The sequence below is a fragment of the Mesocricetus auratus genome, unplaced genomic scaffold (assembly GCF_017639785.1).
Source record: "Mesocricetus auratus isolate SY011 unplaced genomic scaffold, BCM_Maur_2.0 Super-Scaffold_100009, whole genome shotgun sequence".
NCBI classification, from domain to species: Eukaryota; Metazoa; Chordata; class Mammalia; order Rodentia; family Cricetidae; genus Mesocricetus; species Mesocricetus auratus.
In genome coordinates this window covers 75,851,992-75,865,076 of record NW_024429193.1, presented here as the reverse complement: position 1 = coordinate 75,865,076, position 13,085 = coordinate 75,851,992, and the positions used below count along the sequence as shown (strand labels likewise).

The following is a 13,085-nucleotide window of genomic DNA, read 5'->3' as shown; positions in this document are numbered from 1 at the left end:
AAAGAAGTCTCAGGTTGTTTACTGGTTTGTATTATTTTAAAAATGTATAAAATGGGGGTCTTAATCAGTGTACTCAAGGTAATGTTTATCTATGTTTTCCACTGTACTTCTGACCCATCTCCCCCGCCCCTGCTATTTGTTTCTATGGAAGAGTACTTCCATAGAAATTGAACCAAGAATCACTGTTCCTTTTTGGCTTTTATCTAAGTTGCTATTAATAAATAAGCTTATAATGTCTTCCTTGCATCCATCAAGTCTCAAGGAAAACAAGACCAAGTCCTTAAGCATGTATTAGCTCCAATTGTGCCTAAGAGGTACTGAGCACTGAGCCTTAAGGACGAACACTAATCCCGGCCCAATAAGCACTAGTCTAGCAAGGCTAATTGGTGAGCTTCGAGTTGGGTGAGCTTCAAGTTAATCTGCTAAAGGCAAGAAATGTTAGGTAATGCCGGGCGTCAGTGGTGCACGCCTTTAATCCCAGCACTCCGGAGGCAGAGGCAGGGGGATCTCTGTGAGTTCGAGGCAAGCCTGGTCTACAAAGAGAGTTCCAGGGCAGCCTCCAAAACAATACAGAGAAACCCTGTCTCGAAAAAACAAAACAAAACAAAAAAGATTGTGTTTTGGTGGGGCCTAGGACATGCCAGAAACATGGTCCTTGTTTAGACAAATAAATACTCTGTGAAGACTAAGACGTCTCTACTTTTACCAGCAGCCTTTCTTAGGCATTAGCTTCTGATAGCAAATTAATCCCACTAAATAGGGGAGGTGGTCCAGGCTGGGTAGCACAGGCCAGTAAATCCCAGCTACTTCAGAACCTGGAGCAGGCAGATAGCAAGTTCAAGGGATGCCTGGGCTAGAGAGTGAGCCAGCATGGGCAACACAGTGAAACTGTCTCAAAACAAAAGGTAAAAAGAGGGCTGACAAGAGAGCTCAGAAGAACATTTGCCTGCCTACCAAGTGTGAAAAAAAAGAAACCTCGGGGGTTCCACCATAGCAAAAGACAAAGATAAAGACACAGAAGAGTCAGAGTGGAGAGAGGAGGAAGGGGATTTACAATTTTTAAACACAATACATCTGAAACAAAGAAAACTGCTTTAGAAATACCATAAGCCGGTACTTTCTCTTCTTTCTGTGCGGTCACATGCAGAGCATGTACATGTTCACATGAGCATGTGCTCATGTGTATGGAGGACAAAGCCTGACTGCAGGTATATCCTTGGACCATTCTCCAACGTATTTTTTGAGTCATCAACTCAACTAGGATGGCTGGTCAATGAGTCTCTGCCTCCCCAGCACGGGGGGCTACAAATGCGTGTCACCAGGCCTGGTGCTTTGTTGTTTGTTTTGTTTTGTTTTATGTGGGTGCTGTGGATCATAACTCAGACCCTCACGTGTATACACTGTTCTGACTGGGCCATCTCTCCAGCCGTAAATCTGTATTTTATAGTTTTAAAACAATATGTCACGTTTAGAACCCAATATCACAGAAATTATAGTATGTACCATGTTTTATAAGTAAATACTTACAGTGTATGTAAACCCACTAGTGTATGTATCCCTATCTTTAAATAAGAGACTGAAACTCTAAAAATAAACATATACCTAAGAGAATCGAGTGGTTGAACACGTCCACATGGTTCTGTTACTGAGCTGCATTAATGCAGCTCTTTAATCCAATAAGACTTTCAAAGCAGTCTCCAGAGAGTCACCGCATAAACGTCCTACAATCATCTATTTCTTATGCAAAGTAAATTGGACAAATACTATCTGCTCCCGGTATCCATTAATCTTCATCTCTTTCTCCCCTGCCCTTCTGTATCAGAGAGGCTTTAAGACACTCAAACATCCAGCATCCTCTGCAAGCCAAGAGTGGCAAAGCTCGGGCCACCAAGGAGACCTCAAAAAATGAAGACAGGGCTGGGTGGTAAAGCGTTTGCCGAGTAGGGAGACCATGGATGGGGGCGGGAGCGTTTATGAGAATATGGCTGATAACAAAACAAAACCTTTGCCAAAGAGATTCTCATCCCGTCTCTTTCCCCACTGTCAGTATGACCTTGAACCTGTGACTTTGAGGACTAAGTGGTCATGTGATCCTTTTTAGCACAACCTGGCACTGCTGGGCTTTAGAGTTCTCATTAAGTCACCAGCCACTGTGTGTTCAGTGTTGAGTAACTGGTAGACTAATACAATCCTAACGTAATCGATGCTACGCACTCAAGTCTACCTAATCAACTTATACTATAAATCACTCAGGAGAATAAACCATGAGAAAAAACAGTAACAAAAGGTTATCTATGAAAAAAAAAAATGACCAGAGTAGTAAGTGCCAAATACCGAAAAAACAGAAATAAGGACACACATGTTCTACACACTCCAGAGACTGTTGCCACACACTAACATATCTTCACAACAATACAGAGTTTGTAATATCATTGTTTCTGCTCACTGTGAATCTTTCCTCAGTCTTTAACAAAGAAAGTTTGCTGATCTCAAAAAGAAACCTACCTCAGCACCCAGCGCCCATGTCGCAATGCCTGTAACTCCAGCTTGAGGGGAGACAACACCCTTTTCTTAATCACCTGCAACATACCATGCACATACATGTATGCACAATGTAAAACTAATGGGATTAATCTTCTACAAATCTTTGAAGAAAAGCACAACTAGCAAGGTGAGACAAAGCTAACAATTTATTCTGACGTCATCTTCTGCGTTTACGAAAGAGGAAAACAAAATGTTCGATAAATGAAAATAAAGGATATCAAGCTTATTACTTATTCTGACACGCTTAGTTGGCAAAGCACGCATGTGGTAAGCCAGCATCAGGACCACACTGCCCTAGGAGGACCTTTAGTCCCTGCAGTTCTAAAGCCGGGCCCCACCCACCAAGGCTAAGTCACTGGCTTGAGTCACATAGCAGGGTGTTGACAAGTCCAATATCAAACTGCCCCCTTACAGTAAGAAATACACTACAACAATCCCATGAACCAAATTAAAGATATGCCATACCAGCTCACAATTAAGAGCACGGACTTTTAGAGTGAAATGGCTTGACTATGATGCCTGCCAGTTTTCTTAACTGTGCTATAGATTTAAACCACACCAGAGAAAATGGAACCAAGACAGGAATTCCCATCCATCCCAACTGAAGTCTCCAAGGAAGATTAGGGTTGGAGGTTCACATTTAGGAATAAGGAATTTTTTGTTCTCAGAGTACTCTGGCTACATCTAAATGAAGTCTGTGGTATCCCAAGTCCAAGGGATAAGCATGCATTAAGATGTTTGTCTCCAAAGCTAGACCATCAATTTCTTTCAGCTCCACACAAAGTACTGTGGGGAATCAGATACCAGTAAATGAAAACAAAAATGCTGCCAATCTCCCTTTCCCCAATGCTTGGTATTTTATGATACTGCACTTCAATTTCCATTTTTCAACTCATCAGGTTTTAATATTCTTTCTACTTGCTTGGAAATATACAAATATGATCAAGTGGTTTCTCAATACAGTAAACATGTAATTAAGACTATCACTTGAATACTTTTTGTGTGCATTTCCTAATAAATGTGAATGTGTTTAAAAGAAAAGGCAGCTGGTCATGTGGGTGCATGCCTGGAATCCCAGAGCTTGGGACGAGAAGGCAAGATGATCGGTTTGAGGCCCGCCTCAGCTATGTAGAAAGTTCAAGGTCAACATGGACTACAAAGAAGAAAATGAATTAAATAAAGGTGGAGAAGCCCTGTGTTCAATTCCCAATACTACTAACAGGGGTAACTACTAACTACTACTTTAATAATATAGGCCAGTAATTCCAGCATTGTGGAGGCTGCCCTGGGGACTACAAGTTCAAGGCCAGTCTGAGCTACATAGTGAGACTGTATCTGAAAATAAAGTTTGCAAGCCTATGTAATGTAGCTTGGGGGGTGGGGAAAAGGCCTCAAAAATGTGTTACTTGGCTGAATTCAAATAATTAATTATATAAAAATAATCACATGTTAAATAGATTCAATTCATAACTCAACTTTTATAATACAGTTTTCATTTTTTATAAGATTTTAGTCACTTCAAAACCAGGCCTGAAATGTTCTTTTCCATTTGTTCTCTCAAATGTTTTTTTTTTTTTTGGTTTTTCGAGACAGGGTTTCTCGGTATTGTTTTGGTCACTCTGTAAACCAGGCTGGCCTCCCGAGTGCTGGGATTAAAGGCGTGCGCCACCAACGCCCGGCTTGTTCTCTCAAATGTAATTATTAAAACTATCAAGCAAAAAAAAATTATTTAAAGGTGGGCAATGGTGGTGCACACCTTGGAACATAGAAGCAGGCGGATCTCAGTGAGTTCGAGGCCAGCCTGGCCTACAAAGTGAGTTCCAGGACAGCCAGGACTGTTACACAGAGAAACCCTGTCTTGAAAAACAAACGAACAAATAAAAACAACAAAACATTAACAACATGTATGCTTAAGCCCAGCATGGTGGTTCACACCCTGCACTCAGATGACTAAAAACCACCTGAAACTCCAATTCCAAGTGATCAAACTTTTTTCAGGCCTCCACGAGCATCAGGCATGCACGTGGTGCATATGCATACACGTAGACAAACACATATTTAAAATAATAGTAATAAAGCAAATCTGAAAGATAGCAACAGTAAACTTAACTAGCCACGCCTGGTGGTGGCACTGGCCCATGAGTCCTAGCTACTCTAGAGTCTGAGGCCGGAAGACCACAAACTGAATGTCTGCCTGGGCTACACAGTGAGTTCAAGGCCAGCCTGAACAGCTAAGTAACGCAAAACTAACAACAACACATCACACAGAGGTGGGGATACAGCTCAGTGGCAGAGCGTTCCCACTGTACACACAAGGTACCAAGTCAGAAGACTCGAGTCACAGCACGATAGACATTTTAAAAAGTAATAATGAAGGTTCAGATAAAAGCTGCTGGGCTCCTCCTTAAGATTAAATCACTAATCAGGATAAAGATCATTTAAAACTTGGTAGTTCCTCTCCAGGGTCACAAAGGGGTTCCAAACATTATACATCCTTTCTTTAACTTTCACTTTTGAAAAGTTTCATGTTTATAAAAAAAAAAAAAAAAAAGCCTTGCCGGGCGTTGGTGGCGCACGCCTTTAATCCCAGCACTCAGGAGACAGAGGCAGGCAGATCTCTGTGAGTTCGAGGCCAGGCTGGACCGACAGCCTCCAAAACAGAGAAATCCTGTCTCGTAAAACCAAAAAAAAAAAAAAAAAGTGCAAGCGGGACGGACGGACGGACGGACGGACAGATGGATGGATGGACGGATGGAAGTCCCATGTCTACTACACTGAGGTCCCCTGAGGGCAGTGATTCTCAAACTGTGGATCATGGCCCCTCTGGAGGTAGGATGTCAGATATTCTGTCATCAAATATTTACATTACAATTCATAACAGTAGCAAAATTAAACGTATGAAGTAGCAGTGAAATAATAATGAGGAACTATACTAAAGGGTTACAGCATTAGGAAGGTTGAGAACAGCTCCCTAGGGTAGTATCTAAAACAAACAAGAAAATTTATATATTCAGATTTCACCTGACAGCATTAATTTTTGTGTGATTGTGGCCCCAAATCCACAATCCCACACTGCATTTGGTTATACCTGACATTTCATTCCTTCTGATCTGTGACAATGTGTGCATTTCTTCAATTTCCATACAGTCAATACTTCCTAAAAGTGATGCCTAATTGCTTCACATCAAATTTGGATCTGTCTGTTGTTTTCTTAAATTGAGTTGTTTTTTTTTCTTTTTTTAAGATTTCTATTTTATTTTATGTATGACTGTTTGCCTGCTTGTAAGTCCACTATATGCAACCAAGTCTGGTGTCCACGGTGGTCGAAACTGGAGTTACAGATGGCTATGAGCTATGTAGGTGCTCGGAATTGAACCCTGGCTCTGCAAGAGTAAGGAGCTCTTAACGGTTGAGCCATCTCTCCAGGCTGCTGTCATTGATTCTTCTTCTTTAGTTCTGGGGGTTTTCTGAGTGGGAATCTTTACTCGGGATTCCCCGCTGGCTGTTGCTTGCTAAGAGGCTGGCATCAAACTTTTCCGGAATGCTGCAGCCTCACTCAGCCTTTCCAGGTCGCGAGTGTCCAATTCTTTGTCGAATACCACTCGGATTCTCCAAGCATCTTATCAGGAAACAAATGGTGCATACATAACTCATTACTGGAGTGTCTCAATTCTGGCTTTTTGTTTTGTTTTGTTTTTCAAGACAGGGTTTCTCTGTGGCTTTGGAGGCTGTCCTGGAACTAGCTCTTGTAGACCAGGCCGGTCTTGAACTCACAGAGATTCTCCCACCTCTGCCTCCTGAGTGCTGGGGTTAAAGGCATGCACCACTACCGCCCTGCAGTGTGGGTTCTTAACTGGTGAGCCAACTCTCTGGACGCGTCTCAATGCTGACTACCAGGAGGACTCACACAGAGCCACCATTTGTTGGGTATATCTGTTGGGAAGTCTGCAGCCAACTGAATTACGGGATCAACTACAGAATGCAGTGTGTGTATTCAAGAAACTCTTATTTTAGGCAGACCATTGGCGAAAAGGCAGTGTATCTGACTCCAAGAAACCTTATTTTACTTAATAGCAGTCCCAAAGCACAGGAGTAGACATGCTGGCAATTCTATTAGAGCATATTGCTATAACCGCTCTATTTTATTACTGGTTATCATTCTGGGTCTAATTCATATAGTAAGTTTTAGTCTGGGTGTGAAGGTACTGGGGAAAATGTAGGAAAAGTTTTGGCACAATCGGTACTTCTTATCATTCTCTCAAGTCTGGGAATGGAAAAAGAAGGCCTATAGTATGTCCATAGGACTTCCTTCTGATTTTTTTTTAAAGTCCAGTTGATAAACATCAAGTGATTTGTTGAATGAAAGACCATAATGACTAAGGCTAGTTTTACTATTTGTATTGCTACCAAAAAAAAAATTATGGCAATCTACAGCCATCCCCACATGCTCACATGATGACAGCTACTGTTCATCAACACATGACCTTAGGTCTGTTTCATGAGCATTATATAATTCCCTCTTCACTGTCTCCTTTTAAATCCATCTGGCCAAGCCCAGATATCACTGATACTTTAGGAACTTAGGGCCAAATCATTTAGTGACAATGGTAGAAATTTGAGGTCAGTCCCAGAAAGTCCCACACAGAATGATTTCATCTATGTAATGTTTTCAAACAACAAAATTATAGGAAAAAAAAGTAGATTACTAGTTGCCAGAAGCAGGGACGGAAGCAGTTATTATAAACACGAAGAAATCCCAGGCGGCAGAGCATGCCTCTAATAGTAGCACTTCAAGCTCACCCTCAGGTATGCAGTGATCTTGAGATCAGCCAGGAGTACACAACACACTGTCTCAAAAAGAAAAAAAAAAAAAATCAAGCAAATGGCAAGTGGAGATCCTGTGTTTCCTCTGTTATTGCTCTACACTGTCACTGAATCATGCCACGATCCTGGTGGTGACACTGCACTATAGCTTTCCCAGATGACACTTACAAACAGGCACACAGCGCTTCTGCATTAAGATAACTGTCCAAAATAAGAAGTTTAATATAAAATACGAAGCTGGACACAGCGGTACATCCTTATGACCCTGTAATGTCATCACTCATAACTGGAAGCAGAAGCATCAAGAGTTAGAGGCCAGCCTGGGCTACACAGTGGCACCCTGCCTCAAAAACAAAAAACAAAACCCATGACTTTTTTGGGGGGGCAGCGGGTTTCTGAGACAGGGTTTCTCTGTGGCTTTGGAGGCTATCCTGGAACTAGCTCTGGTCTCAAACTCAGAGATCCGCCTGCCTCTGCCTCCCGAGGGCTGGGATTAAAAGTGTACGCCACCACCACCCAGCCAAAACCCATGACTTAATAGACAAAACCACCTGCAACCAACAGACCATACACATCCAAGCATACATATGAATACAGCCGAACACAGTTGTAGATGACATAATGCCTCAATGTTAAAACACTGGACATTCCAACTTGCCCCTCCACAAACCCCAACCCACCAACAAGACACTAAATGTAACTTGTCAGAGATTGGTGGAGAAAACAGAGATACCTGACCGCAGCAAGTGCACATACTTCATACAGTTCAGTACATGGTTAATTACTGTGCAAGCTCATTAAAAGGGTTTCTTTTCCCCTCAAAACTATAAAAGTCATCACAATTAGCATGGCAGTCCTCCTGTTTTCACCTACAAAAGGAGACGGATGTATACAGTAGCATATTTTCACTAGCCATGGCTCTCTAGCTATGACAAAGCAACCAACAAAGTGTGATACACGTGGGCTACAGATCTCTCCTGTCCCTCCTAATGTGCCAATATTAGCTAAGCACAACCTGGCACTGAGGCGTGATATAGCTACAGGTTGGATGCTGAATGGTCCCTGTTGAAGGCTTGCCCCAGAAAAGCACTATTGGGAGGCAGTAGAAGATGCAGGAGGTGGGGTCCAATGGGAGGTCTCCACGGTTACTGATCCCCAAAAAGAGCTCCTAGAACCCCAGCCCCTTCCTCTCTCATTGCTTCCTGACCAACAGATGGGCATGTACTCCTGTATCACATCTGGAAGCCCACCAGAGCCCTAAAAAGCAGCAGGCCTACCTCATCATGCACTTCTTCTACAGCTGAGGCAAAACAAACCAGTTCTTTTTATAAAGCACCTCAGGGGTTTGTTTCAACACAAGGATGATAAAGGAAGAGTGTAACAACCGTCCTCAAACACGAGCTACAATCAATAGTACACTGTATCACCGCAGTTGGTGGGTTTCCACATAACACACGCCTATGTCTAGAAGTCACATCAAGAAATACTATTATAGTTGGCATAACCACGGTAAGTCTGAGCAGATGGCCCCTTACTTTTGGGGTTCAATAGCATGTTTTTGCTGTTTTGTTTCTTACTTACAACTACAAAATGATTATTTGTATTTGCATTTGCATTCAGCAGAAGCCCTGTTCTGAATTTTGACCTTTGCTGGCCCAGTAGTAGGTGTTATGCTCTTCTTCCAACCCAGAAGTTCCCAGGCCACAGCCACCTGAAGTGGACACTCAGCAGTGCTGTGTCGTTAGGATGAGCCTAATCGATACATTTCATTTCCAGTTTACTTTATTTTGTTTCAGTTATCATTAAGACACAGTAAATTTCACTGAGCGACACTACAAAACAAACAAACAAAACCGTCCTGTACTTTTAGGAACTCTGCCCTATACATTCCCGAACATTAGCAACTAAGCCAAAAAGGTTAGCCCTACCCCCCCCAAGAAAGTTTAATACTGAAAACTAAATACTACTAACTAGGAGGAGATGGGATTAGAATTATTTTACTCATACCATTTTGAAAGTAAATATTTAAACAAACTCAGAAGCAATTTCAAAGGGCCTGAACTCAACATGTTAATAAAATAGTTAAACAAAAAAAAAAAATTATTGTATGAAGTCTTGGGGTATAATGCTGTTTGTAATTTATTTACATCTTTTAAACTTCACTAAATTGTCTTGGTGACCACAATTCTCATTTAAGTGATTAAACACACAAACTCCAATCGCTGAATAAAGCAATTACTTAGCAATCCTGTTTTTCAACAGAGATGCATTGAAAAATATCAATAGAATGTTTACGGCCCATTCTTTTCCAGGGAGTACGTTATTTTAGAAAACAGTGCCCCATTGAGTAGAAGGAGGACAAGTTTCCAGACACACAATACAGAGTAAACACTGGATTAGAGACCTTTCCTCTTCTAAGAATATCAGGTGAAATACTGGAAGCCTCTTGGCTAAAATCTCAGGTGATAATTTTTTCTCGCATTTCTCCTTACCATTCCTCCTTCCCAGTGGCATGCCAAGAGTTTGGCTTGCCACTCCCCAAAACATATGAATAGTTCTTAAGTGCCAAAATTCCTAAGGCTCTCCAGTCCCAGATGCACTCTTCACCAATTGCTTAACTGCACTGGTGCAGTTACCAAAACGACTTCGAAGCAGCTTCCTGACCTAAATACAGAACGTGTTTCAGAGTCTGGTAAAGGGCTAAGGTTGGCTAGGGAAGGGAGGGAGGAGAGTAAGTCAGTCAATAAAAGTTTCCTTTCATTCTTTTCAAGCACCTTCCGGTTTTGCCTGTCACACTTCCCTCTATCAAGTCAGTCCTCAGATACATGATACTCCACAGCTGAGCTTCCCCAAGTCCTGTTCTTCCAATGTATCAAGCTATGCAACACTGATGTTTTAATTATATGACAAAACCAAGCATCTATGAGGCTATATTGCATATGGAAAGCCTTCCACAGGTGGACCAACAGAGCATCTTTTCTCTCAAGGAGATCTCCAACTTCCAGATGAATTATTTCTGACAACTTCGGTATGGATGGGAACACACTCCTATTTCTAACCCATCTCTCTTTAAAACGATCAACAAGGTAAGGGTTTGCACTAGTAAAAAAGTGAGCACTAGTAAAAAAGTTAACAGGCTGACACTTGAGAGTGTTCTCCGCTGTTTGGCAGGTTTCTCTGTCCGCTTCTCCTGAGGTCAGGTGGGGGAAAGACATGTAGAGCTTCCAGATTTTCAAATGGAGCTTTCAGCTTATAGGGTTAGTAGCAACCGCCCACTTTCTCACTGGGCCAAGAATCCTCTAGTCCTCTGGTTGGTTGGTTTCTATATTCCACACTGCTGGCACAGGATCAGGGAACCCTAACAGTCCATTTACTTGGCCAAACCACAGGCTGTCAAAGTAGACCGTTTGTCTCTTCCAGACTAGTTTGGTGATTCCCCGCCCCCTTTGCACACACACACACACACACACACACACACACACACACACACACACACACACACACACACCTGGTAAGAGGTTTCATTGTTCTTCTTCTAACTAAATCAGCCCAGCACACCATTTCCCCCTCTTGAACTTCTACTGCAGGCCTGTGACATCACTTTCTGACCAGCCTTGCTAGGCTCTAATGGCCTCTGCATGTGTAATTTCCCTTGGCACTTCAAACTCTCTTCTTGAAAGGAACTGAGAGATCTCATAAAAGTCGCTTTGCCTACACAATAAACTGGTAGTGCCTTTCCTCCAGCAGAGCATAGGTACAACTGACAGTTTTGACAAATTCTGACGATGAAGGCACATGACAGGCAGCTGCACCGCCACCAGAGAAGGGACAAGATCAAAGGAGGGCATGCCCAGTTCCCGATAAAAACTGTCCTTTAGAATAGGTACTTCTGGAGACACTTAAATGAATGTTCTTGTAAAATCACAGTCCATCTTCCACGGGTTTGGCAAATATGTAATCTATACACATGCCCCACATACGACACCGCCATCAAGCAAAAGGAAAATGGAAAACCATCAAAAATAGTACCAGGTACCATTCTTGGGGCTTGTCCAAAGATAGCCCATGGAAGAGTCTATTTTATTCTCCTCCCTCACCCATTAAATAATCATCACCAGAGACAGACAGCATTTGGATTTGGACAGATGGCATCCAACACCTCAGAAGCAAAGCAACCCTTTCAACTATTGCATCCTTCCTGTATTTACTGCTAGTCCCAAGGAGATGTAGACCTTATTTGCCTACAGGATTGGCATGCAGGATCCCCTGTAGTCACCACCCCAATATTTAGAAATACACATCATTATCCAGTAAGCAAAAGAAATCAAACCACATTTTAAAGCACTCCTCCCTCGCTAATGCAAACTAAGAAAATCAAATCCAACCCACCTGCAACCCCTCCCTTTAAAAAGAAAGGTGAGGATAAACAAATGTATAAAGGTTAACCACTTATCTCATTTTGACAAGGCTGTGCAAACCCAAAGAATCTGCCCCGAGAGGAAGAGGGAATTCAATATGCCTGTTCTGCAGTTAAGCCTACAACTGGAATTAAAAGCGCTAGCCTGTCAACTTTTTCCCTTCAGTAGAAGGCAACAGCCCTATTTCAAGAAAGTAGGGAGGTAAATAAAGGCAGGCGCCTCGGTGTTTCCCTTTACAAGGCCCACCTCGATCAGTCTTTTGCACAACAGCTCCTTCTCACAGCTCATGAAACACCCCTAAACTCTAGAGACGGGGTACACGCAAGGGAATAACTGAGCCTGCAGTCAGGGTGACAACACTACCTGGCCGAGAAGGTGAGACCTGATCCCAAGACTCAGAGCCCCCCGGGGGTAGTTGGGGGGCCGGAGAGAGACAAGCCCTACAGACAGCATCTCGCCCCCGCAGACCCACGAGCAAGGTCAGCCACGGGGAGCGCAGCGTAAAGGACGGCAAAGGAGAGGGCAACGATCGCAGATCGGTCTGAAAAAGAATGCCCTTGGAAGTTGGGGCAGGGAAGTCCTGGATGGAGGCATGGGCTGCCTCCTCGGCAAAGGAGTGCCAGGGCATGGGGAAGGGCGCAGCCGGCAGGCAGACACCAACCCCCGGCTGCTAGCGGCGCGTCTCACCTGGGGGGTCCTCTCGGCGGGGTTCTTCATCACCGCTTGGCGGAAGCTATTATCCACGTAGGACGCCATCTCCCCCTGCGGGGCGCACCGGGACCGCTCCACACACTCGCCGGCCTCCCGGCCCAGCGCCACTGCCCGAGGTGAAGCAGCCCAGGCGCGGGGCCGGGGCGCAGACAGCACGAGGGTCCGTGCAGCCCCGAGCTGCTCTCCTCCTGGCCGCCCGCTGGCCGTGGAGCCGGACTCGGCGACTGGCCAGCTGCGCTGGGGGACCGTCGCCGTCCGTCCGCGCTGGCCCCGGCGGGCCGAGTTATTTTTAGGGAGGTGCAAGCGACGGCGGGCGGGGCCTCCCCGGCGGGGTCCTAGCTCGACGCGCTCCGGCCGCGCTCGCTCTGACGCGTCCCGGGTCTGGCGCGCCGCTCGAGAGGGCCGCGCGCTGAGCCTGGAGAGCCCGGCTCAGGTCTGGGCGGCCCCGAGCCCGCTGCTCTCGGCCACCGTGGCCGCGCCGCGCCTCCGTCTACTGTCGGCCGCGCCTCCCGACTGCTGCTGCATCCCCGCGGGCCGCGCAGCTCCGGCCGGCCGCCCCCATCGGCGCCCGAGCGCGGCTGCTCCCCG

The 13,085-nt window shown here is 44.5% G+C and overlaps 1 protein-coding gene across 3 annotated transcripts in view; it reads right to left on the bottom strand.

Annotated features, from left to right (window-relative positions):
- Positions 1 to 12,713, bottom strand: part of Rapgef2 (Rap guanine nucleotide exchange factor 2) — a 214,656-nt gene extending 201,943 nt beyond the window's left edge. The window contains exon 1 of one of the 3 annotated variants that reach the window (XM_013117786.3): positions 12,474 to 12,713. In XM_013117786.3, coding sequence (XP_012973240.1) covers positions 12,474 to 12,542 — 69 coding nt within the window. In that variant the 5' untranslated portion in view covers positions 12,543 to 12,713. The remainder of the gene's footprint in view (positions 1 to 12,473) is intronic. The other 2 variants (XM_013117785.3, XM_013117784.3) reach the window with 2 other exon arrangements.
- Between the last annotated feature and the right edge of the window lie 372 nt (positions 12,714 to 13,085).